The sequence below is a fragment of the Nematostella vectensis genome, chromosome 12 (assembly GCF_932526225.1).
Source record: "Nematostella vectensis chromosome 12, jaNemVect1.1, whole genome shotgun sequence".
Lineage (NCBI taxonomy): Eukaryota > Metazoa > Cnidaria > Anthozoa > Actiniaria > Edwardsiidae > Nematostella > Nematostella vectensis.
The window spans coordinates 4960835-4987547 of record NC_064045.1 but is presented as its reverse complement, the minus strand read 5'-3'; the positions used below and the strand labels follow the sequence as shown (position 1 = coordinate 4987547).

General features: G+C 39.9%; 1 protein-coding gene across 2 annotated transcripts in view; it reads left to right on the top strand.

The window, feature by feature from the left end:
• Nucleotides 1-26713, top strand: part of LOC5504684 (protein flightless-1 homolog) — a 37207-nt gene that overhangs the window by 5257 nt on the left and 5237 nt on the right. The window contains exons 14-48 of one of the 2 annotated variants that reach the window (XM_048719768.1): nucleotides 144-202; nucleotides 327-372; nucleotides 458-513; nucleotides 1265-1320; nucleotides 1406-1490; nucleotides 1826-1976; nucleotides 3845-3870; nucleotides 4351-4398; nucleotides 4887-4916; nucleotides 6744-6806; nucleotides 6907-6944; nucleotides 7441-7523; nucleotides 8146-8196; nucleotides 8444-8490; nucleotides 8591-8656; nucleotides 8732-8806; nucleotides 9066-9135; nucleotides 9274-9311; nucleotides 9801-9857; nucleotides 10430-10516; nucleotides 12301-12396; nucleotides 13320-13382; nucleotides 14993-15077; nucleotides 16048-16135; nucleotides 16605-16718; nucleotides 17023-17137; nucleotides 18152-18199; nucleotides 18832-18888; nucleotides 19007-19103; nucleotides 24986-25125; nucleotides 25325-25368; nucleotides 25547-25607; nucleotides 26118-26174; nucleotides 26281-26379; nucleotides 26627-26664. In XM_048719768.1, coding sequence (XP_048575725.1) covers nucleotides 144-202; nucleotides 327-372; nucleotides 458-513; nucleotides 1265-1320; nucleotides 1406-1490; nucleotides 1826-1976; nucleotides 3845-3870; nucleotides 4351-4398; nucleotides 4887-4916; nucleotides 6744-6806; nucleotides 6907-6944; nucleotides 7441-7523; nucleotides 8146-8196; nucleotides 8444-8490; nucleotides 8591-8656; nucleotides 8732-8806; nucleotides 9066-9135; nucleotides 9274-9311; nucleotides 9801-9857; nucleotides 10430-10516; nucleotides 12301-12396; nucleotides 13320-13382; nucleotides 14993-15077; nucleotides 16048-16135; nucleotides 16605-16718; nucleotides 17023-17137; nucleotides 18152-18199; nucleotides 18832-18888; nucleotides 19007-19103; nucleotides 24986-25125; nucleotides 25325-25368; nucleotides 25547-25607; nucleotides 26118-26174; nucleotides 26281-26379; nucleotides 26627-26664 — 2434 coding nt within the window. The remainder of the gene's footprint in view (nucleotides 1-143; nucleotides 203-326; nucleotides 373-457; nucleotides 514-1264; nucleotides 1321-1405; nucleotides 1491-1825; nucleotides 1977-3844; nucleotides 3871-4350; nucleotides 4399-4886; nucleotides 4917-6743; nucleotides 6807-6906; nucleotides 6945-7440; nucleotides 7524-8145; nucleotides 8197-8443; nucleotides 8491-8590; nucleotides 8657-8731; nucleotides 8807-9065; nucleotides 9136-9273; nucleotides 9312-9800; nucleotides 9858-10429; nucleotides 10517-12300; nucleotides 12397-13319; nucleotides 13383-14992; nucleotides 15078-16047; nucleotides 16136-16604; nucleotides 16719-17022; nucleotides 17138-18151; nucleotides 18200-18831; nucleotides 18889-19006; nucleotides 19104-24985; nucleotides 25126-25324; nucleotides 25369-25546; nucleotides 25608-26117; nucleotides 26175-26280; nucleotides 26380-26626; nucleotides 26665-26713) is intronic. The other variant, XM_048719769.1, reaches the window with a different exon arrangement.

Genomic DNA, 26713 nt, shown 5'->3' with positions numbered 1-26713 from the left:
AGGTGTTTTTGATTTTAAAGCAATTGTAGTTGATGGAGTTCACTACTGAAAAGAAAGGAGTACCTTTTTCGGTTAAATAACATATAGGTGAGGGAGTCACATCGATCACATGATACTGTTACCCCCCTTTTTCTCTCTGTCAGACACATGGACTCAGCTGGAACACTTGAATGTCTCAAGGAATCAGCTTACATCATTACCTGTAAGTTTTCTTGATACACATTTTGTGATTATAAGCAACTTTCTACAGTACTGTAACTCTGTCGTCAGAGGAATAATATTGGATTTGTAACTCATCTTTCCAATGTCTTTTTCTCCCTCTTTAGGTAGCACTGTGTAAACTAGTGAAAATCAAGAGGCTGTTCCTAAATGGTAAGACTCTTTTATATGTACAGTAAAACTGTTTAATTTCTTTTCAACACGAATTCAACACAAGAATCTCATTTGCTTTCTCCAGGGAATAACATCAATTTTGAGGGCCTACCAACAGGGATTGGCAAGTTGTATAATTTGGTGAGTTAGTAAAAGTATGTGAAAGGATTTTAGCATGAGGGATGTTTTAAGTTACTAGCGTTTTTAAAAGTCTCTATCAGCTGCGGTTTTTTTCAGCTTGGCAAAATAACAGTAAGTGTTGAGAAAGCATACATTTCCAATGGCTGATTCGGGATGTCATTCCGAAATTGTTGATTGAATTTGGCAGATGAAGGATAAAGCTTTGTGATTAGATGATTATTTTGAAATTTTGGTATTTAATGTCTCTTCCAATTGTGGGTGAAGTCCCTTACAAAGGTATGGTGTACTTTATGATGTAAACAGTAAAAAAAAGATAGGTATTCGTTAACAACATGTTTTGAATCAGATAATTTTACTGGCTTGTTACTAACCATGACTTTGACGTTACTTGCCGCGACTTTTACGTCACTTGCCATGACTTTGGCGTTATTTTCCATTATGACTTTGGCGTTACTTGCCATGACTTTGGCGTTAATTTGGCATTACTTGCCATGACTTTGGCGTTACCAACCATGATTTGGCGTTACTTACCATGACTTTGGCGTTATTCTCCTTGGCTTTTGCTTTACTTTCCATGGCTTTGGCGTTACTTACCTTTGCGTATTAACTATGACTTTGGCATTACTTGCCATGACTTTGGCGTTAATTATAATGGCTTGCCGTTACTTACCATGACTCGCCGTTACGTTCCGTGACTTGCCATTATGTACCATTCTTGCCCTGACTTTCTGAACCTTGATACTGTGTACAGGAGGTCTTCATGGCTGCCTATAATCAACTGGAATGCATCCCTGAGGGACTTTGTAGGTATGTACTGTATTCCTCTTATTTGCTTATTTATTATTACTTCCAGGCAGAATTAACCTTACCATTGACACACATTTGTTTGTAGGTGCATCAAGTTACGAAAGCTTATTCTACACTCGAATCGCCTATTTACCTTACCCGAGGGAATTCATTTTCTCACCAACCTTGATGTAAGTTTTCACTATGTTTATTGGCAATGCCTTGAAAATCCTTGACACATTGTTCCAAGGCATTAATCACAACGTGACCTCAATATAAGTGGTGCTATTGTTCAGCTCTACCTCGTTAACATTGCTTCTACTGTTCAATGATCACATATCTTTAATCGTAGTTTTCATTCTATTGACTTCTTCTTGAGAGATGCCGACCAAACGTGACATCTTTTAAATATTAGCTTTTATACAAGCTAAATCTAGGAATTGCTATGGGTGGCCAATAATAACATTTTCCTGTTTGAAGGTTTGAATTTGTCTTTTTTAGGAAAAATATTTATTGAATTCTGCAGGAACTGGACGTGCGTAATAACCCTGAGCTGGAAATGCCATCAAAGCCTGTACCAGACGAGCTGGGTAGCGGCGCGGAGTTCTACAACATCGACTTCTCTCTTCAGAACCAGCTTCGTATTGCTACTGGTGCACCGTTACCCCCACAGCCATGTAGGTCAACATCTGCCTGTTTCTGTACAAAATAGCTTAACAGACATCTAGGTCTGTTAAGCTATTAGGTATAAGCCATGTAGGTCAACATCTGCCTGTTTCTGTACAAAATATCTTAACAGACATCTAGGTCTGAGCCTCATTGATTAAGCCAGGGTTTAAGATTCTTTATCTGTCTGTTACGGTACACATTTGTATAACCATGTAACTTACCAGACATCTTGAGTTTGAGCCTCGTATATTAAACCAAGACTGCTAAATACTTTACAAGTGTATGGCCAAGGTTAACAGGTTTCTACTGTAGGTCTGAGCCTCATAGGTTAAGCAAGGACCAAGGACTGTGTCTGTGCAAACAAGGTTGAGTTTTCTAGCATTACATTAATGATTACTAATCATATTATTTATAAATACGCTAAGAGAATAAGTGTGTACCATCTCAAAACGAGGAACTAGAACACTCTTAAAACACACCATTGACAATCCTTAGCCAAATGGGGGTGCCGGAGAATGGTTATATGTTGCTATAAATAGACAAAGAGAAGCTCGAGCACGCAAAGGCGCCTTTTCCACAGAACTGTAAACGTATTTATTTCTGTCGAATGCTAGCTTAATCTTTTAGCGTAATCAGCCTCGCGCTGTACTTGCGTACTGGTAAAAACAAACATTGTTGTATGCCCTTTTTTTAACTCGTGAATGCTTGCAAAGCATTTACGAGTTATTGGAGGGACTTCTGTGTCACTCGATCGTCCGGATCGTCGGATCGATCATCCGTAAACTTTGTGTGGTCTTTCTGTGCTTTCGCAACACAGCAATTTTTAGATCTTCCTGTAAACTTCCGTACTATAAAAGAGCCTTGTCATCGACGTGTGACCGCTGCGGTGATTACGTGTTATAGCCGTAAAAGTATATATAAGCTAGTTTTTAGTCTTCGATGTGGGTTGAGCGTGCGCATGCGCCTTCGTCACTGACGTCAATCGATCGTATACAGTACAGTCCAATTCAAGTTGTTATTTTACAAAACAAGTAAAATGTTAGCAAAGCTTTTCTCCTTGTTCTAGTACTTGAAGATTCGTGTCTCTGGGTTTTCACGTTATTTGTGTGAATTTGTGCTGAAAGAGCGGATAGCCAAGGCTGCAACTTTTAAAGTCAGAGAAACACAAGGGAAAAGCCTCTGTTAGCAGGGCCTTTCTTTGCAGGATAATAAAAGAAAGCCTCTGTTTGCAGGTCAAGAAAAATAGTATGGACTTTCATAAGTTGTTTTTTCCATAATTCTTTTTTTATAAGTTAATTAAGTACTAATTATCAAACAAAACTCGTTCAAACATATATGACATATGACTGTAGCTTGATTAATTATGTCGGGTATTTAACTTATGTTTTCGGAAATAATAGGGCGAAATTTAACATGCTAGCTAAAGCAGTTGGAACGGTGAGATACCAATTAGGAAAAAAACAAATTTTACTCAGGAGTTACTTCGGCAATGCCTCGGTGGTATAGTGGTTTTGTCGCTTGTCTAAGACGTCAGAGACCGGAGGTTCTATCCCTACTTGTGACATCTAAATTTTTTTTTTTTTAATTTTTATGATAATAATAAATAATCATACTGTTCATTGTTATGTACTCCCAGCATCTTGAATGTGTTCATCCTTTGTCCAAAATTCATCCTGTATATCATTTATGCACACAAGAAAATAACTAGAAAAACAAATTTGCATTCTCGAGTTGGCTCACAGAGCCCTTTGATTTAAGACAAATGTCAAATTGTCAAATGTACTCTTTCTTAGCCGCATATTGCATGGGGTACTCTGATATACAAACGTTTGCTTGTACATTGTCCACAAACTCAAAGTATTTATTTTTTCCACAGCTCATAAAGATGCTTATGCAAGAAAGGTAAAACATAATAAAACGTTTCAGTAGTTTTTTGAAGAGTTTCCCTAACTTGTTGACACTGTAAGTCTACGTGTAACTACACACCCTCAAGTCAGCTGTTAGTCAGTGATAAGTTAGACTACCCGGTCATTTTTTACGGCAGCGGAAATCAAACATTTGTCACATTCGAAGAGTGGCCATATTTATTGTCAATATTATAGCATACATAGCATAACATAGCATAACAAGAACAGACAACATACAAGCTTTGAAAAAAACTGGTGGTTGCATCGGTGTTGTTGAAGCAAGGAAATAAGCTTGACAACTTCAACACTGTGTTGATTTCTTTCGTCATAGGTTACACACTTGAAAAGTCGAAAGAAATATCCATTTGTAAAAACAGCAAAAGAAATTATTCTCAAATGGGTGATTTAGCTCCTTTAAAAAGATGAGTCGCATCCACTTTAAATCGACAGTAACTTTTTTCGTGTTTCATTCTAGTTGAGGATGCGTGGCCGTCGACATCACAGCCAATCAGATGGACTTAAGGTACTGCCAATCTCGTGCCATACTTTACCTTTTAAGGGCTGGACAAACTACGTCATAAAAGAGTCTCTTTCAGCCGTAATTTGCTTTCCAAGGAAAATAGAACGTGTAAAAATACATCCATTTCCATCGCTGATTTTAGTTGGTCATTTCGACATCATGTCTTCCAATTTTGAATAAATAAAGGTGCGACTTACTTGGCGCTTTACATACCAAGCGTGTATGTTATATAATAGAAACATGGCCAATGAAATTTCAGCATTGCAGAGTCTTTGGACTATGATATTTATGCTGGAATGAACTCTTGATTGGGTTGCAATAGAAGTAAACTATTATGTACGTAGGCAGTGTGTAGTCTTCATCATAGTGGCAAGGGAGTTAACTTAGTCCATCTCCATATGAATTATTGTAACTTTCGATTATTACAAACGACAATATCATAGGTGTTATAGCAGCATTGTTTATTAACCTTGTATTATTGCATTTCAAAGAGGTATGATTCGTTCCGGAGAGATTCCAAGGTCAGTTAGGTTTTTATCATCTTCAGACATCCAAACGCTACGATGCAGCATCCTTGTCTTCCTCTTTATTTCAAAAACGTTTGTTTTTAAAAACTTTTTAATGAATAACATTCACAGAAACTTTCATTCAGTTTTTCCAAGAAGCATTGAATGAAGCATCAGCATTCTAATTTGTCTTCCTTCTCTAAATTTTCTTTCCTAAAGTCAATTCTAGAGTGGTTCTTAGAAACCTTCCAAGAAGCATTCACAAAAGCATTGTACATCAAGCTTGTTCGTGCTTTTCATTGCAAATTCAGCCATTTCTAAAAACCTTCGAACAACCTTTTCAAGAACATTCACTGAAACAATGTTTTTTGTTATCACATGCATGGCATATGAATTACAAATCTTATAAATGTCGCTTATGCATGAAAGGTAACAAGTAACTACAAAATTGTTTTTGTACGGTTTAACTTTCTGACGTGACGAGATCGTCCAAACTGTGAAATACAAAACCTTTAAACATAACCACATCAACAAAGGCGTTATGTTGCTCTTTCGTATACCGGTGTGAATAATGAGTAAATCCTCTGTGAAATAAACTTATATAACCAGTCTGATCAGAAACTCCAAGTCTAGTTTTAATACGATTAATGGCTTGGTGGTATATCTCAAATTACAGCGTGATGCGATTTTTCCCGTAAGCATATAGTTTATGTATACTCAGCCATAGAAATCGTGAAGTCCTTAGACGGCTTTAGTTGTCAGAAAAATGGCAAATACCCCAGCATTACCCTGAACGTAGAGCTAAAGCCCCGTGCGACAAGCGCCAACATTGCTGACTAAAACAGCTGGCATTAGCCAGCTGGCATTAGCCCAGCAATTGGGGGCTGGGTTTGTTTGTACACCATTTTGAGAGGGTTCTGCGATGATGCTCGCCTACATTTCATTTGTGACAAGCCGATTAAAGCCGCATTGTCACCAGTTTACTTCCGGTCGATTACGTAACAATCTCCGATGATTTTTAACGGAAAACGCGAAACATATTTCAAAATATTGGAAGCAGTGTGTCTATTGAAAGTTTCTTCGAGGATGTGATAGATAATTTAGAGTGGATGGCCTGTTAAATATCTCAGATTCTAATAGATTATTTCGTCTTTTAACGGTTGAGGTGTCCGTCGGACCTTCTGAAGTAAACTGGTGACAATGCGTTTAATTGCATTAAGTTTAATTGTACGACGACATTGGCCGCTGTTAACATTGGACTTGTCCTTCAGAATGAAACAAAATTCAACAGAGCATTACTTGTTAACACAGGGTCTAATAATCTCATTGATGTTGTTTAGAATAACTCATGGGTCTCACGAGTTTGTGTGCAGTATGCAGTCAATATAACTAACCAAGCATTTCGTTCTATGTTCATCATTATCACTATTTCATCCAAATTCTATTCCTATGATTTTGTATTATCACATTCAGTTGCTACACCCAGTCGAATAGTAGCTTCTCCCTTGTTTGAACTCGGGGCGACGATATGTGTAAAAAAATAGGGCTTGTTTTGTCTTTGTTTTTAGCCTATCCTGGCTTATGAGGAAATTTCTAGCCCAAAAAGCGTACGTTTCAACCCTTGGTGCAACTTCTTGACCGCCCAGATAAAAACTGGAATGTGTTCCATGATAACGCTTGCTTCGGAATAATAAAAATGCGAGGGAAATTGGCTCAAAAGCCAGTGAAACCTGCAACAACAAAGACAAAAAATACCACTAAACTACCAGGTCGCCTGTGATATAAGCATAGACGCTCAGATATGTTTTTGTCATTTAGTTTATTACTGGGCTTCTCTTGCAGGGTATGGTCGAAGACGCAGAAGAAAAGAAAGCGACAGGCAGAAACAAGAAACTTGGAAAAAGGGTATCGCATTTAGTTTTGATTTTTAATATTAGATTTTCCCAGGGTACGTATTACTAAAGGAAATTTTATTGATGTAAAATGTTGACTTGTTGTTTTACAGCAAGAGAGCACGGAGGAACCCGCTGAAAAGACGGTGAAGTAAGTAAACAGGCCACCTGGCTCCAGTCTCCTTCCCAGTCGTTCTGGCCTCTGTCACGCGATGTGCTGAGCTCAAGCGTGACAACACTAACATGGTACCAACTCTCTCTTGGTTGGTCCCGAGTTCTACCAAATAATAAAGCCATTCTTAAATTAAGGACACTAGACAAAACTCTTCTGGGTTGATATTTTATAGATTTAGGTAAAACTAGGTTTAATACAATCGTTGATAAATTCCAAAGATGGGTTCTCTGAATAATAAAATGGACATTTCAGTAAACTCTGGTTTTAATAAGGGTCATGGTTTAACAAAATAAAATAAAAAAATCATAAAAAAATAGCAGAACTAAAAACAAATACAGAAAATAATCTAATATATTATACATAATGAAGACTCTGTTGTAGACTTTCCAGCGCTTCTCTGATCAAAGTTCCAGCGTCACAGAGTGAGTAACTATCAGTACTCAGCTCGCATATTTTTAATTATATCTCACAGGGGAAGAAAGTGGAACGAGGCGCTTGTAAAACCGAACTTGAACTACCATGACTTTTTTGACGACCAGACAGGCCAGGAAATAGGTAGGATGCAGCCTAGGTCCTCGGATTTTTAGGTTTTCTGTGGGGTTTCGGGTTCTCTGTGGTTAATGATGTGACGTCATCCCAGACCCTCCCCTCGCGACCTTGTTCTCCTCGTGGCTGGCTCTCCCCAGCCCCTCTTGCCTCTTGCCACCACAGGAAATCCGAAACGCTTCTCCCTTGTTTGAATTTGGGGCGACGATATGTGTAGAAAAAAATAGTGCTTGTTTTGTCTTTGTTTTTAGCCTAACCTGGCTTATGAGGACATTTCTGTCCTTTTTTTCCATATGATATTTATGGCTACACATCTGTATATATTCTATGATTCTTGGTTCATTGTTTGGGGCTGGAAAATGACTATTTATTACCATTAATTTGACCCTTAGACCTTCTAAGAAGGCTAGTCACACTTCCATTTTATGCTCAATGCCGAAACACACAAAGCATCCATTTCCATCGACTAATTCAAGCGAGAAACCAAGATATTTTCAATCAAATATTGTCATTTACTTATCAGACTTCATTCGTAGATTGTTATTTTGAAGTTTCCTTGCGAATAAACCATTGTATTTCAATTAAAAGCAATAACAAAGGAGTGGTTGATCGCCATTTTTTAATCTTCTAGGAATGCAGGTTTGGCAAATAGAGAACTTTCTTCCAGTCCACGTGGATGAAGGTAAATAGAGATAATCGTTGAAATAGTACATACTGTTTACACGCATCAATTGCGTATATATATCACACCTGTCAAATTGCTGTTAATTAAGATCAATGTATAAGTGAAGTGTAATACAGTGATACAGTGTAGACCTCGATATTCCACTCAAAGGTTAAGCTTGCTTTACCGGGTGTACGCAGGCTTCTCAAAGGCCAGCTGTCTTTTAAGGTACTTACATGAAGACGAATAACTGTTTTATCTTTAGATTTCTATGGCAAGTTCTATGAAGCAGACTGCTACATCATTCTGAAGGTGCCTTAGTTACTCAACATTTAAGAAAGCCAATCAGACTGCCATTCTTCGCTCGTTGTATGTGATGCAAATAGTATCTGATGCTTGCTTTTATTTCTAGACTGAGTTGGATGAGACAGATCAGTTATTCTGGCAGATCTACTACTGGATTGGCAAAGATGCCTCGGTAGGTTAAAAATACTACGAAAATCTTAAAATTACTTGAGGAAGGAACTAATTGTTTGGTCTACATTGTCCAAAGCTGGACAAGAAAGCGTGCTCGGCCATTCACGCGGTCAATTTGAGAAACTTCCTTGGAGCTGAGACAAGAACCATCGTAAGTGAGCCTATCTGCTTTCCCTTGTTTGCCTTTGTTAGGTGTGCAACAGACTGGTATCAATGAGATATTCACTACAAGAAACACAAGTAACATAGTATTATTTATCAATTGTAGAGCAATAACGTCAAACTTTGAAAAAAAACAACAAGGCGTTACTTACTATTCTTTGAAAACAGGAAACTAAAAACATTATATTAGAGACTTTAACCAACAAAAACGCCTCCTTCATAACTTCCTTGACAAATTTCAACTTCAGCGCGAAGAGCAAGGCGATGAATCGGAAGAATTCCATGAACTCTTCGACAATGACATTGCCTACATCGAAGGTAACAGGGAAATTCTTCGATTTTGGGTTTAGGCTTCCAAGGAAGATGTGTCGCTGTCTTGTAAACTCTTATTTTCAGGCTATGTATCCACATTGTTACCTCGCCGTAAATAAACAAAATATTTTTTGTGTTATGTAGGTGGAACAGCAAGTGGTTTTTACAGCGTCGAAGACCAAGTAAGTTCCTACACTTTTAACGTGTTACCTTCGCTCTCTTGTCCTCTGTTGATGTTTCTATCGATCCATGGAAATTACTACTGTATCTGTTACTCGTTGTTGCATCCTTTATACTTTCTGTTTTAGTCATGTTTTACGCTACAGTTGCTCCCTTTTGTTGTTCCTGTAAGGATGCAGGTGTTGTTGTTGTTGTTATTGTTGGTTGTTGTATTGTTGTTGGTATTTGTAGAGGTGACAGCACTGTTGCTGGTAATGCTTGTTGTTTATGTTGTCGTTGTTAGTGTTTGTTGTGGTGACAGGGATACAGTTTGCTTTTGTTGTTATCGTTGGTTTTGGTAACAGGATTGGTGATTTCGCCGCTGTCATTGTTGCTTGTCATTGATATTGCAGTTGCTATCGTTGTTGACATTGTAATTATTGGATACCATACTTTTTTGAAATGCAAATATACTTCTATAATTTTCAATGATTTATCCGTCCCCTCCTCAGATCTACATCACGAGACTTTTCAGACTTCTGAAGGACAAGCGAGTACTGCTAGAACCTGTAAGCTTCCACTCACACGGGTTGGGGGTTTTGGAGGGAAGGGGTGGCTGTCAGAAAGAAGATGTACCTTTCGCACGATGATGTACAGCACGCTGTTGTAAAATTTGTACTTGGCAAAATGATTTTTTTTTATTTGGGAGATGGGGACGGGGAGGGATCTAGGGTCAGTTTTTGGGGGAGGGTGGCAAGTTTCAATGAAAGCCAGTTCTGAGAAAATACAGTTAATACAGTAGAACCCCGTCCATTAGACAACCACGTCGAAATACATCTCTTTATTAAGGACAGCTGTTTAACTTTCGCTAGAAGACAAGCCAGTGTTTTTATGATGCCAAAGGTGCCTTTATTAACAGGGCTTCACTCATTTTTAATTATAAAATTGTGTCATGAATTAATTCCATATAAGATCCATTCACGGCTCTGCACAGGTGACATTCATAGCCTGCTTTGTGGGGAAGGCGCACGTGACACTAGGAGCGGTTGCTAAGAAGACTACTGGTTTCGCAAATTGCGGGAAAATTAATGTTTAGGGAAATATTGTTTTATAACTCATTTGGTATTTGTGAACTTTGAAGGTACTGCCAGACGTCTCTTCGCTAGATCCAACCTTTACCTTTATATTGGATGCAGGGCTCAAGATCTACATTTGGTCTGGGGCTAAGGTGAGGCTAACACAAGTGGGAGAGCGAGAGAATACAGAAGAAGGGCTGGGGAGCAGGTTGTGTATGGGAGAATTGCACAAAGGAGCTTTTGCATGCTTGCACTAAGAAAATATGATAGAGAATTTAGCAAAAGTTCTAGTAACCTCAATCAAATGTTGTAAATGAAAAGAAGCTCTTTTTTGTGTGATTCGTATTGTATACAGTGTTTAACACATTGACCTCTCAGTTGGCCTGCTTTCTCTATTTCATTTAATTTCTACGGCTCACGTGACGCGTTAAAATATTGAATTACTCAGATTCTCTTTTAGTACTAAGCAATCCCGTGACCATGGGAATAACACGAATATCTCGCCAGCGATTTGCTGTACATAAAAAAATATGTATTGGTGATTACGTCACAGATCACGTGACCGTGGAAAAACTACGAATATCTCGCCAGTGATTTGCTGCTCATTAACCAAAAAAATCGAATTATCTCCAAAATGTGCTGACTATATCTGTTGAATAAATGGTTCACTTTATAGTATAGAGCTTTTTTTAATAAGTCCAATCGACAGCAGAGGCGTCCCGGAAACCCAGGGGTATTTTTTCCTCTAACGTTTTCTCGCGAGTGAAACGTTAGAAGGAAATACCCCTGGGTTTCCGAGGATGCAGCAGGGGCGGATCTAGACATTTTCGAAGGGGGGGAAGGGGGGTGGCGGTGCACCGGTATGTTAAACATGTAGCGGAGGAAAATTCTTGGATTTTAGTTCTTATAGAATTTTAACTTTATACATTAACGTTATACATGCATACATTACGTTATACATACATTACGTTATACATTACGTTATACATACATTACGTTATACATACATTACATTATACATACATTACGTTATACATACATTACGTTATACATACATTACGTTATACATACATTACGTTATACATACATTACGTTATACATACATTACGTTATACATACATTACGTTATACATACATTACGTTATACATACATTACATTATACATACATTACGTTATACATACATTACGTTATACATTACTTGACCCAAGTGTGCTTGATGTGTAGCAAATCGCTGGCGAGATATTCGTATAATTCCCAAGGTCACGTAATTACTTAGTAATAAACGAATATCTGAGTATTCAATATTTTAACGTTCGCGTGAGCCGTAGAAATTGAATGGAATAGAGAAAGCAAAAAAAAAAAAAAGTAAAATCCCCCGGCCTGCATATTGTACTCGACCTGCATTCGGCCCGCAAGCTGCATATGACCTGTAACCTACAACCTGCATTTTGTACCCTCCGGCCTGTACCGGTCTTGAGAAGTACCCACAACCCCAAAAAATCATAAATGCAAAATAAACACAACAACATCAAAATACTCAGGCATCAGTCTAAGGGATAAATGGTCTTTAAGATATTCACCCAACCAAGGTGATAGCAAACTACTGTTTTTTTTTTTTTTATTACAAAACTATTTTCGCATCCAGGCAAAGCCAAACACGAAAAATCCCCGTGAATCTACGTTTGCTTGCAATCATCCCCAAGCTCAGCACTCACTGGAAAACTGGCATTAAAGGCTACTCTTTTAATTTTTGTTTTTGTTTGTGGGTCCAATTTGGTACAAAGAAAAATATGATGGACGAAAAACTATCTTTTCTTGAATTTCATTGTCTTTCCGATCTTTCCAACTAAAGTAAGGATGGCCTTACTCCTAGAAGAGATTAAAAAAAATCGTATTGTATGTATGTTTTTCGTAATTGACTGTGTTTATTTCAGGCAAAAAGGACAACTAAGACAAAAGCCAGATTATTTGTGGAGAAAATAAACAAGAATGAGAGAAAGAATAAGGCGGAAATCATCATGTGTATGACGGTAAGTAAAACGAGAAAAACCTCGCGATTAATTAATTAACTGTCAAAAATAATAAACAAAATAGTGTAATGTATGTAAGGATGAATTCTTAGTTCGCGGCCGCTCAGAACTCAAATTATTGTCTCGTTTGAGGACAGCGCATTGTCAAACCGAAACAACAAAACCTCACCTAGGTTTGATTGCCATCGCTCTGTGTTCAAACAAGACAATGATTTTGAATTTTTGGCGGGTGTGGTCGACTGCAATTTAACACTGCACGGAGAGCTTACTTCTGAGTTTCCCCGAAGTTTAGTTAGCATGTGTATTTTGACTGCCTCTTATTGGTTTAAAAGCCTGAGATTTTTTTATTTGAAATGCTAACTGGTAAACCAATTAACAGTTTGCGGAAGAAAGAGTTCTAAGACTGCTTGGCGGACGAAAATTATATGCCTTTTCATAATCCCAGTCTAGTCAATCTTTAAAAATGGTTATCAATACAAATCGATAAAAATCCCGTTAAAAAATCGTTAGAGAAAATAAAAGAGCGGAAATCGATCATATTTGGGGGATTTATCGAGTTTCTACAGAAACTTAGAAATTTTTTTTTTTTTTTTTATCAACGAGAGAATGGCCAAAAAGGCAAACTAACAAATGACGTGGGATACATGAGGATAAAGAATACCTCTTTTGAAGTGCGGTTGATTTTCAACGATTTTTTAATACAGTCGATAAAAATCTATTCAGCTTATACTGATTTTTTACGATTTATTGATTGCCAATTCTTAACGATTAACTAGACCGGGAATGACATATATACGGCCCTGAAATTTTCTAAGCTATAGTTACGGTCTTTCCTTGGCTAACTTCATAATGTAGCTATGCAGAGAAAGTGCATAGTAAAATCGGAAATCCGTTAATGTGTAATGTTCTTGTTCCACCCCAAGGGTGATGAACCGGGTGAGTTCTGGAGGCTGTTGAATGGGAGACCTGCTGAGGGTACCATCACGGTAAGCTCTTGTTACATTATGTATTTATAAGACCCAAGTTTTAAGAATCGGCCTAGTCCCTGGCGCTATTGTGGGTTGCCCTCATTAACTAGTAAACTTGACCCCAAACAGTTCGCCCTTGCAGGTAGATCAACTTCTCAAGCGTTAGTCTATTTATTACATCTCGCATTAGAAGCGCTGGATAATGGCAACTGCTCGCTAAGATTCTTTTTTGCAGACTTCAAAAAGGGCTTTGATATTATTGATCATCGTATCTTGCTAAGTAAGCTTTCTAGATATGGGTTACACCCCTCCTTAGTCAGGTGGGTTGCCGCTTTTCTTCAGGGCAGGTCACAGAGTGTCCAAATTGCTAACTCGTCATCAGCTTGTAAATCCCCAAATGGTGGAATTCCTCAGGGAACCAAATTGAGCCCCATTTTATTTGCAGTTATGGTAGATGATCTAGTGCACGCCTGGGGTCCTAGGGTGAAATACGTTGATGACTTATCTATTCTAGAAATAATTCCTCGCAACGCTCCATCTGTCATGAGACATATGGTAAATAATGTCAACAATTTCGCACAAAATAATAACATGCTGTTAAATCCTAGTAAGTGCAAGGAGATGCGGGTTGATTTTTTACAGTACAATAGTTCTCAGTGCCAACCAATAGCGGTCGGCGGTTCCGTTATTGAGTCAGTCACCAGTTTCAAGCTTCTCGGTGTGTATATCTCTTCGGACCTTAGTTGGTCATCGCACTGTGACTATGTGATCAAAAAGTCAAACCGTCGTCTCTATGCACTCAGAAAACTAAAATCATGTGGTGTCTCAGAAAGGGATTTAGTGTCTGTATACTGTTCTCTTATAAGGTCCATCTTAGAGTATGCCTGCGTTGTCTTTTCCAACCTTCCGCAATACCTATGTGCTGCCTTAGAAAGAATTCAAAAAAGATCTCTAGGAATAATTTTCGGTAGTGGCCTTAGCTACGAGGACGCCCTCGAACGCGCATGCTTGTCTTCTTTAGAGGCGCGGCGTCACAATGTGTGCAGAAAATTCATAAGCAATATCAAACAGGGGAGCGTCTTATACCCCCTAGTGTCAAGCAGACTTATATCCTCCAATTCGCAATACTCCCTAAGATCTAAGCGCGCACATAGTGTGGTTCCGGGTCGCACGGACCGTTTTTCCAAATTCGTCTCAGCGCAATATGCTGGGGATTTAATGTTATTATGAATTATGTATGGTGTAATGTATTTTGTAGTTAGCTGACCCCACCGGTAATTCAGTTGTAAAAGAACTGCAAACGGTTGAAATAAACGAGCATTATTATTATTATTATTATTGCCTGTGGCGTTGGTACTCCTGTAGTTGATGTTGTGACGTCATCCGAAACCCTGTTTTATAGGGTAGGTTTTAAGCTTTTAGGGGTAGGTTTTGGCAAAAAAAGACTTTGCTGCGTATAGAATACTGCCCGACAAATCTGCTCACACACAATGAGATCTTCGTATTTGTATTATCCAAAATCCATAGCATCAATTAGGAAGGAAAGTGTGAATAAAAGGTCGAGATTTCAGAAATTGAACGGGAAAACAAGTGTCGCATTGAATGTGCTATTTTAACTCATTCCTTAGGTGAAAGAGGAGTATAGCGTGGATCCTAAGCGTCCGAATATTTACAAAGTTGCACTCGGTCTGGGCTACCTGGAACTGCCCCAAGGTATGTTAGCCAGTGAGGGATCACGAAAATGGATGTTGAACCAATAAGAACCGAAGATAAAGTCACGTGTCTCATTGTTAAACCAATTAGAGTGGTCAGATTGAAGTCACATATTGGTATGTTGAAGCACGGGCTATAGGATAATTTGACTTCCAAATGAAGTCTAATGTCTTGTTAGTGTTGAATAAGCACGTATTCCTACTTTAACTGGATGTATTTGCCTTGGTTCGCTCCTGCAGCGAGCTCTGTCCCTACGCGCTTGCGATCTTTGAAACGACGCGCTATGTAACCGCCGCCACCTGGTGAAGCAATAAGAGCGTGTCAATTTAAGCCACGTATTGGGTTTTGAACCGATAAGAGGTCAAAGCTGAACTTACGTGTCGTTGGTAGAACCGATGAGAGGCCGATGTCAAAGTCACGTGTTGTTTGAAGAACCAATAAGAGGTCAAAGTTGAACTTACGTGTCGTTGGTAGAACCGATGAGAGGCCGATGTCAAAGTCACGTGTTGTTTGAAGAACCAATAAGAGGTCAAAGTTGGAACATGTGTCCTATGTTGAACTGATAAAAGGTCAAATCTTGAGTCACGTGTTGTGGATTGACCCAATAAAAGGTAAAGGTTGAGCTTAAGTGCCGTGGGCTGAGAAATAGGCAACTAAGTTATTTAATATTTTGAATCGTTGATTTGTTATGTTACGTCAAATGTGGTGCTTTGGACATTTGATACCTAATACCCAAGCGTGATGTTGTATTGGGCCAGAGAAAAAACTCCATGTTTAATTTATCTAACCATTTATAATGTGAGATGCAGTCACTTGTTTGGTACTGACCGATGTGAAAGTGGTTTTGTTTACAAAAGTTAAATGCGCATTGACCAATTTGATCTCATTTTTAAGCTCACGCATTGCGCTTTCAGTCAAAAGTCGTGCTCAGATTTTGAGTATATTTGATCGTGTTGTTGTCACCTTTCAGTTGAACTTCCAGGAGGCGTCCTGAGCCAGAAACTCCTGGACACTAAGAATGTGTACATAATGGATTGCAACACCGAGATCTTCGTCTGGTAAGGGTGTAAGAATTGGAGCTTAATCATGTAAAAAGCTTTACTTGTGTAAAGGAGGAGAAAGGGCTTTTGCCTCGAAGAGGGATTTTTGATAAAGAAAAGAAATAGTCTCAGGTGTTGTAACCTAGTAAGATTTGTTGTATTTTTTTAGTTACAAACAGAAAAGGTATCCCTGATAAAATAGTATGATTAGAAAAACTACAGACAAGCTTAAGAATCACCATATGGTCTGCTTAGGCGTGGTTTGATCAGGGCAATCAGTCAACACATCTAACGAAGGACATAATCAAGAACATGCGATTTCAACCTTGTTTCTATCCATGTATCCTCGGTTTTATACTCCTCAGGCGAGTCGATACTTGAAGGCTTTGGAGGGGGAGGGGTACTGGACATACGGACTTAAAAGGCGAGCTTAAAATACATTTTACAGGTAATTAGAAACTGGCTGTTGTTTATTCCTTTTTCTCAGGATTGGGCGTAAGTCTGCGCGCTTGGTACGAGCCGCTGCCATGAAACTATCACAAGAACTCTGCTCTATGATTGAAAGGCCGTCGTTTTCTATCGTCACAAGAACCCTGCAAGGGTAAGGGGGAGTATGTCATAAGGGGATGGGAGGGGAGGGGGGCTCTCTGCTCTATGATTGAAAGGCCGTCGTTTGCTATCGTCACAAGAACCCTGCAAGGGTAAGGGAAGGATATCATGAAGGTTGCTCTTTGCTCTGCTCTATCATTGAAAGACGGTCGTCATTAGCTAGAGTCACAAGAATTCTGCAAGGGTAGGGGAAGCATATAACAAGGGCATTCCATTATTTGAAGAGGAAAATCCCACTGCAATGTGATGCTCCTTATTAAGGTAAATTATGTATCGACATTTGCTGTTGTTTCCAGGGCCGAGTCCCAGCTGTTCAAGTCCAAGTTTGTCGGATGGGATGACGTACTTGCAGTTGATTATACACGTAGCGCCGAGACCGTATCCAAACTCTCCAAGCAGCTTGGTACAACGGTCAGTTCTTCCATTAGAACACAAAACTATATAAAACTGTCAATAAACTCCCCAAGCAATTCAGCACAACGTTGAGTCACACTAGATAATCATAAAGGACAGGGATTGAATGTGTCTATAAACACCCTAAGCAACAAATAACCATAGCAACCACAATAGGGGGTCAAGCTAAATATAACTATAACAACGCAATACGGAATGGAATGTGTCTATTAAATCCCCAAGCTACATACACCTATTTCAATAAACGTTGTCAGTGCAAATGGCGAATGGCAATTGGCAAATGGCAGTTCTAAGACCAATCGGTATAATTGATTGTAAGAATAAAGATGATAAATAATATCAGCGCAGAAATTATCCACATTCAATAGAAATTTCACGAGTTCCATGGTATTTTTTGATTGCAAGAACTACCATTTGACAATTGGCATTTGCCATTTGCACTAACAACATATTTCGAAATAAGTGTATAATTAAACAACCCAACAAGCTTCACAGACCGTCATGGAAACGCGGGACAACTCAAGGCGAGATAAAGAACCATTTAAACAACGCGATATAGAATTTCTCCAAACTTTTTAAGCAACTCGGTACAACGGAGAGACACTTTGAAGATGGCTAAATCACGCTGACATTTTATGCTCCCGCTAAATGTCACTCACACAACGCATCCATTTGTATCTGTTAATTAAAGCGAGTAACCAAGATATTCTCAATCAAGTGTCGTCAATAACGTACCAGACCTCATTTGTAGATTGTTATTTTGAAGTTTCCTTGCGAATAAACCGTTGTCGTATTTTTGATGATAAACAATAACAAAGGAGTGGTTGATCGACATTCTTTACACCAGCAAAACATGATGTAGCCAAGGCTGACTTTACAGTTTTACAATTTAATCACTCGTGTGTTCCTTATTAAAGTATTTTCCCGTTTTTTAGCACGTGCAATTAAGCCTGATGCACGTACTGTATTATTCTAAGGCAGCAATTTATGTTCTACATGTCTTCGTTACAGAACATCACGAGCAAAGATGCCCAAGACAAGCTCAAGCAAGTAGCCAAGGTATTCTTGAATTTCATGAGGTGACTTCGAGTTTATTTTTCGTCAACCTGTAGTGATTGTAGTTCGGTGTATAGTAGAAGAGAAAGTCAAATTCGCTGTTTACGCCAGACTGAGAACTAGCAAAGATTTACAGCAAAAATACAAACGACAGTATCACCCTTCAAAGTAGGCTAGGTTCATATTAAACACCATCAGGTTAAAAAACACAAGTTAAATGGTGGCACTTACAATGTTCTTAGAGTCCGTGTGTTTGATTTTTGTATTACCCTTTTTATCTTATTTAATTATCTTATTTACTTTTATGCTTTTTTCTCAATTTGAGTTCCATCTCTACCCTCTCATGTGGCCGCTTGAAGTAAGCAAAGCCAGCTCTACCTAAGCTGACCGGAAAGTTAATTTGCCTTGCTCAGATTCACAGAAAATAAATTCAAACCTATTTTTTTGGCTGTCGATTGTCGACTTTGTGAAATTTTTGTAGGGCATTTGTGGGACCACATAGCTGCATTTACGTTACTTCGCAAACGCGTGCGCGTGATTGACATGTTTTGTTCGTTCGTTCGTTTGTTCGTTCGTTTGTTTGTTTGTTTGTTTGTTTGTTTTTAAGAGCTTTTAACCATTCCATGTCATTTCAGGTTGATCTCTCCGCGCTGTTCACAACAAGACAACAACCCATCCCAGATTCCGAGCAGGTAGGGTGATGGGCATGCGCTTTACGAAGGGTTTAGGATGGGTACAGTGTTTTTTCTGTCGGCGTGTTACTGCGCCCACTTCAACCATGTTACGTCTGTCCCGTCTTTGTGATTACAGCAACAGCTTGTCGAGGAATGGAACGAGGACTTGGATGGTATGGAATGCTTCGTGCTCGAGGGAAAGAAGTTCGTCCGTCTGCCAGAAGACGAGATAGGTAAGTAAGTCACGTTTGGACAACAATTCGAACAACACATTCGAGGAATAATGTAACTTGTGTTTGAAGTTCTTAAAAAGTCTGGCATGTGTCTGAAATCGAGTGTTACTTTCTGCTAGGCTTCCGAAAGGAAACGTTAAACTTTTCCCTTTTTTGCGTTATAGGAAAGTTTTAACATTTCGGAGTGTTCCATGCATTACTACGGATGTATTACTTAATTTCCTTGTCCTGGGAGTCATGTGTATTGATCTTGTAGTGTGTGGGTCTGTTGTGTGTATTGATCTTGTAGTGTGTGGGTCTGTTGTGTTTATTGATCTTGTAGTGTGTGGGTCTGTTGTGTGCATTGTATCTTGTAGTGTGTCGGTCTATTGTATGTATTGATCTTGTAGTGGGTGGGTCTGTTGTGTGTATTGATCTTGTAGAGAGTGGGTCTGTTGTGTGTATTGATCTTGTAGTGTGTGGGTCTGTTGTGTGCATTGATCTTGTAGTGTGTGGGTCTGTTGTGTGCATTGATCTTGTAGTGTGTGGGCCTGTTGTGTGTATTGATCTTGTAGTGGGTGGGTCTGTTGTGTGTATTGATCTTGTAGTGTGTGGATCTGTTGTGTGTATTGATCTTGTAGTGTGTGGGTCTGTTGTGTGTATTGATCTTGTAGTGTGTGGATCTGTTGTGTGTATTTATCTTGTAGTGTGTGGGCCTGTTGTGTGTATTGATGTTGAAGTGTGTGGGTCTGTTGTGTGTATTGATCTTGTAGTGTGTGGGTCTGTTGTGTGTATTGATCTTGTAGTGTGTGGGTCTGTTGTGTGCATTGATCTTGTAGTGTGTGGGTCTGTTGTGTGTATTGATCTTGTAGTGTGTGGGCCTGTTGTGTGTATTGATCTTGTAGTGTGTGGGTCTGTTGTGTGTATTGATCTTGTAGTGTGTGGGTCTGTTGTGTGTATTGATCTTGTAGTGTGTGGGCCTGTTGTGTGTATTGATCTTGTAGTGTGTGGGTCTGTTCTGTGTATTGATCTTGTAGTGTGTGGGTCTGTTGTGTGTATTGATCTTGTAGTGTGTGGGTCTGTTGTGTGTATTGATCTTGTAGTGTGTGGGTCTGTTGTGTGTATTGATCTTGTAGTGGGTGGGCCTGTTGTGTGTATTGATCTTGTAGTGTGTGGGCCTGTTCTGTGTATTGATCTTGTAGTGTGTGGGTCTGTTGTGTGTATTGTATCTTGTAGTGTGTGGGTCTGTTGTGTGTATTGATCTTGTAGTGTGTGGGCGTGTTGTGTGCATTGTATCTTGTAGTGGGTGGGTCTGTTGTGTGCATTGATCTTGTAGTGTGTGGGTCTGTTGTGTGTATTGATCTTGTAGTGTGTGGGTCTGTTGTGTGTATTGATCTTGTAGTTTGTGGGTCTGTTGTGTGTATTGATCTTGTAGTGTGTGGGTCTGTTGTGTGTATTGATCTTGTAGTTTGTGGGTCTGTTGTGTGTATTGATCTTGTAGTGGGTGGGCCTTTTGTGTGTATTGATCTTGTAGTGTGTGGGTCTGTTGTGTGTATTGATCTTGTAGTGTGTGGGTCTGTTCTGTGTATTGATCTTGTAGTGTGTGGGTCTGTTGTGTGTATTGATCTTGTAGTGTGTGGGTCTGTTGTGTGTATTGATCTTGTAGTGTGTGGGCCTGTTGTGTGTATTGATCTTGTAGTGGGTGGGTCTGTTGTGTGTATTGATCTTGTAGTGTGTGGATCTGTTGTGTGTATTGATCTTGTAGTGTGTGGGTCTGTTGTGTGTATTGATCTTGTAGTGTGTGGATCTGTTGTGTGTATTTATCTTGTAGTGTGTGGGCCTGTTGTGTGTATTGATGTTGAAGTGTGTGGGTCTGTTGTGTGTATTGATCTTGTAGTGTGTGGGTCTGTTGTGTGTATTGATCTTGTAGTGTGTGGGTCTGTTGTGTGCATTGATCTTGTAGTGTGTGGGTCTGTTGTGTGTATTGATCTTGTAGTGTGTGGGCCTGTTGTCTGTATTGATCTTGTAGTGTGTGGGTCTGTTGTGTGTATTGATCTTGTAGTGTGTGGGTCTGTTGTGTGTATTGATCTTGTAGTGTGTGGGTCTGTTGTGTGTATTTATCTTGTAGTGTGTGGGTCTGTTGTGTGTATTGATCTTGTAGTGTGTGGGTCTGTTGTGTGTATTGATCTTGTAGTGTGTGGGTCTGTTGTGTGTATTGATCTTGTAGTGTGTGGGTCTGTTGTGTGTATTGATCTTGTAGTGTGTGGGTCTGTTGTGTGTATTGATCTTGTAGTGTGTGGGCCTGTTGTGTGTATTGATCTTGTAGTGTGTGGATCTGTTGTGTGTATTTATCTTGTAGTGTGTGGGCCTGTTGTGTGTATTGATCTTGTAGTGTGTGGGTCTGTTGTGTGTATTGATCTTGTAGTGTGTGGGTCTGTTGTGTGTATTGATCTTGTAGTGTGTGGGTCTGTTGTGTGTATTCATCTTGTAGTGTGTGGGTCTGTTGTGTGTATTGATCTTGTAGTGTGTGGGTCTGTTGTGTGAATTGATCTTGTAGTGTGTGGGCCTGTTGTGTGTATTGATCTTGTAGTGGGTGGGTCTGTTGTGTGTATTGATCTTGTAGTGTGTGGGTCTGTTGTGTGTATTGATCTTGTAGTGTGTGGGTCTGTTGTGTGTATTGATCTTGTAGTGGGTGGGCCTGTTGTGTGTATTGATCTTGTAGTGTGTGGGTCTGTTGTGTGTATTGATCTTGAAGTGTGTGGGTCTGTTGTGTGTATTGATCTTGTAGTGTGTGGGTCTGTTCTGTGTATTGATCTTGTAGTGTGTGGGTCTGTTGTGTGTATTGATCTTGTAGTGTGTGGGTCTGTTGTGTGTATTCATCTTGTAGTGGGTGGGCCTGTTGTGTGTATTGATCTTGTAGTGTGTGGGCCTGTTGTGTGTATTGATCTTGTAGTGTGTGGGTCTGTTCTGTGTATTGATCTTGTAGTGTGTGGGTCTGTTGTGTGTATTGATCTTGTAGTGTGTGGGTCTGTTGTGTGTATTGATCTTGTAGTGTGTGGGTCTGTTGTGTGTATTGATCTTTTAGTGTGTGGGTCTGTTGTGTGTATTGATCTTGTAGTGTGTGGGTCTGTTGTGTGAATTGATCTTGTAGTGTGTGGGCCTGTTGTGTGTATTGATCTTGTAGTGGGTGGGTCTGTTGTGTGTATTGATCTTGTAGTGTGTGGGTCTGTTGTGTGTATTGATCTTGTAGTGTGTGGGTCTGTTGTGTGTATTGATCTTGTAGTGGGTGGGCCTGTTGTGTGTATTGATCTTGTAGTGTGTGGGTCTGTTGTGTGTATTGATCTTGAAGTGTGTGGGTCTGTTGTGTGTATTGATCTTGTAGTGTGTGGGTCTGTTCTGTGTATTGATCTTGTAGTGTGTGGGTCTGTTGTGTGTATTGATCTTGTAGTGTGTGGGTCTGTTGTGTGTATTCATCTTGTAGTGGGTGGGCCTGTTGTGTGTATTGATCTTGTAGTGTGTGGGCCTGTTGTGTGTATTGATCTTGTAGTGTGTGGGTCTGTTCTGTGTATTGATCTTGTAGTGTGTGGGTCTGTTGTGTGTATTGATCTTGTAGTGTGTGGGTCTGTTGTGTGTATTGATCTTGTAGTGTGTGGGTCTGTTGTGTGTATTGATCTTGTAGTGGGTGGGCCTGTTGTGTGTATTGATCTTGTAGTGTGTGGGCCTGTTCTGTGTATTGATCTTGTAGTGTGTGGGTCTGTTGTGTGTATTGTATCTTGTAGTGTGTGGGTCTGTTCTGTGTATTGATCTTGTAGTGTGTGGGCCTGTTCTGTGTATTGATCTTGTAGTGTGTGGGTCTGTTCTGTGTATTGATCTTGTAGTGTGTGTGCCTGTTGTGTGTATTGATCTTGTAGTGTGTGGGTCTGTTGTGTGTATTGATCTTGTAGTGTGTGGGTCTGTTGTGTGTATTGATCTTTTAGTGTGTGGGTCTGTTGTGTGTATTCATCTTGTAGTGGGTGGGCCTGTTGTGTGTATTGATCTTGTAGTGTGTGGGCCTGTTGTGTGTATTGATCTTGTAGTGTGTGGGTCTGTTGTGTGTATTGATCTTTTAGTGTGTGGGTCTGTTGTGTGTATTGATCTTGTAGTGTGTGGGTCTGTTGTGTGTATTGATCTTGTAGTGTGTGGGTCTGTTGTGTGTATTCATCTTGTAGTGGGTGGGCCTGTTGTGTGTATTGATCTTGTAGTGTGTGGGCCTGTTGTGTGTATTGATCTTGTAGTGTGTGGGTCTGTTGTGTGTATTGATCTTTTAGTGTGTGGGTCTGTTGTGTGTATTGATCTTGTAGTGTGTGGGCCTGTTGTGTGTATTGATCTTGTAGTGTGTGGGTCTGTTGTGTGTATTCATCTTGTAGTGGGTGGGCCTGTTGTGTGTATTGATCTTGTAGTGTGTGGGTCTGTTGTGTGTATTGATCTTGTAGTGTGTCGGTCTGTTGTGTGTATTGATCTTGTAGTGGGTGGGCCTGTTGTGTGTATTGATCTTGTAGTGTGTGGGCCTGTTCTGTGTATTGATCTTGTAGTGTGTGGGTCTGTTGTGTGTATTGTATCTTGTAGTGTGTGGGTCTGTTCTGTGTATTGATCTTGTAGTGTGTGGGCCTGTTCTGTGTATTGATCTTGTAGTGTGTGGGTCTGTTCTGTGTATTGATCTTGTAGTGTGTGGGTCTGTTGTGTGTATTGATCTTGTAGTGTGTGGGCCTGTTGTGTGTATTGATCTTGTAGTGTGTGGGCCTGTTGTGTGTATTGATCTTGTAGTGTGTGGGTCTGTTGTGTGTATTGATCTTGTAGTGTGTGGGTCTGTTGTGTGTATTGATCTTGTAGTGTGTGGGTCTGTTGTGTGTATTGATCTTGTAGTGTGTGGGTCTGTTGTGTGTATTGATCTTGTAGTGTGTGGGTCTGTTGTGTGTATTTATCTTGTAGTGTGTGGGCCTGTTGTGTGTATTGATCTTGTAGTGTGTGGGTCTGTTGTGTGTATTGATCTTGTAGTGTGTGGGTCTGTTGTGTGTATTGATCTTGTAGTGTGTGGGTCTGTTGTGTGAATTGATCTTGTAGTGTGTGGGCCTGTTGTGTGCATTGATCTTGTAGTGTGTGGGTCTGTTGTGTGTATTGATCTTGTAGTGTGTGGGTCTGTTGTGTGTATTGATCTTGTAGTGTGTGGGTCTGTTGTGTGTATTGATCTTGTAGTGTGTGGGTCTGTTGTGTGTATTGATCTTGTAGTGTGTGGGTCTGTTGTGTGAATTGATCTTGTAGTGTGTGGGTCTGTTGTGTGTATTGATCTTGTAGTGTGTGGGTCTGTTTTGTGTATTGATCTTGTAGTGTGTGGGTCTGTTGTGTGTATTGATCTTGTAGAGGGTGGGTCTGTTGTGTGTATTGATCTTGTAGAGGGTGGGTCTGTTGTGTGCATTGTATCTTGTAGTGTGTGGGTCTGTTGTGTGTATTGATCTTGTAGTGTGTGCGTCTGTTGTGTGTATTGTATCTTGTAGTGTGTGGGTCTGTTGTGTGTATTGATCTTGTAGTGTGTGGGTCTTTTGTGTGTATTGATCTTGTAATGTGTGGGTCTGTTGTGTGTATTGATCTTGTAGTGTGTGGGTCTGCTGTGTGCATTGATCTTGTAGTGTGTGGGCCTGTTGTGTGTATTGATCTTGTAGTGTGTGGGTCTGTTGTGTGTATTGATCTTGTAGTGTGTGGGTCTGTTGTGTGTATTGATCTTGTAGTGTGTGGGTCTGTTGTGTGTATTGATCTTGTAGTGTGTGGGCCTGTTGTGTGCATTGATCTTGTAGTGTGTGGGTCTGTTGTGTGTATTGATCTTGTAGGGCATTACTATAGTAGTGACTCACGTGTATTGCATCTTGTAGGGCATTTTTATAGCGGTGATTGTTACGTGTTCCTGTGTCGGTACTGGGTGCCCGTGGAGACGCCAGAGGGCGAGGAGGAAGAAGAGGACGAACCTGTGGAGCAGGAAGAAGATTTCCAGTGCGTCGTGTACTTCTGGCAGGTCAGCAGATACAAGCGATGACGATGATGATGTTGTTGATAATGTTTGATGATGAAGATGATGACGTTGATGATGATGATCGTGGTGGTGATGATGATGATGTTGTTCTGCTGCTCCTGCTCTCTTATACGTTTATACTCGGTTTTATTGTCGTTGCCTCTTCTCATATATCCTACAAATTGGCATTTTGCTTATGTAGGGACGAGATGCGAACCAGATGGGTTGGCTAACATTTACATTCAGGTATTTAGTGATTTTGTATGAATTACCCTTGGTTGTTATGCGGGCAGAAGTTGGTAAATGAGTAAAGGGAAATAGCGATAGCTGTAAATGATGTCTATAGCCAACAATGCATGATAGAAAGTGATCGAAACAATTGTATTAGCAAATTGATTTTTAACTAAAAACATTGTTTTGTTAGTCTTCAGAAAAAATTTGAAGTACTTTTTGGAGAAAAGCTAGAGGTGGTCAAAACTCACCAGGTAATGCACAACAACATGCACCAAAACTCTGTCACGCTACGTCACGATACAGTGTCAGACTTCCCTCACTGTAGCGACTTGCGTGACGCAATGTGCATAGACACTACATAGCGTCACGCAACAGAATGTCACACTTTCCCTTACTGTAGCGACATACGTAAGACGGTGTACATGAACACTACATAGCGTCATGTGAGATAATATTACACTTCTCCTTACCATAGCGACATACGTGAGACGGTGTACATGAACACTACATAGCGTCACGTAACAGAATGTCACACTTTTCCTTACTATAGCGACATGCGTGAGACGGTGTACATGAACACTACATAGCGTCACGTAAGATAATATTACACTTCTCCTTACCATACCATATACGTGGCACAATAAACATGAACACTGCGTAGTTTCACGTAAGATTATGTCACAATTTCCCTTACTATACTGACATCTCAGAGATTCTTCCCTTGACAAAGAAAATAGATATTGTTTTTCTTTTTTTTTCAGCAACAAGAGAATCCCAAATTCCTGGCTCACTTCAAGGGCAAGTTTATCATTCACTCGGTAAGGCGCCGATAACCTTTCCTAGCTTGCTGTCGAAGAGATGACTGGTTCCTCGACAATGGCGTCTCGGCCATGCTAATAACATTTGCTACTTTAAATCATATAGGGCAAACGCAAGGAACCAATCCCAGAAGGCGAGAAACCGAAACCGGAGCTGTACCACATACGATCCAACGGAGGAATACTAGCAAAACGAGTTATACAGGTTTGTATATTGTATGCGAGGCAATCGTTCTTTATTGATGTCCAATCACAATAGTCCTTGCGTTCTTTACGGTTTTCTGTGGTTTTGGGGGGTTTCCTGTGGTCGACGATATGGCATCACTCCAGCCCTGGTGTCTCACGTCTTACCACAGAAATCCCTAACAGAACGACGACGAAACGATGCGCGACCTCTTTTGAGGAACTAATCAGAGACTAGGCCGTGAACTAACCAGAGTTATCTTCTGTAGATTGAAGCCAATGCTTGCCATTTGAACTCAGAGTTTTGGTAAGTTCTTATTTGTTCCATGGCATTGTACAACGTCGTTTCAAACGAT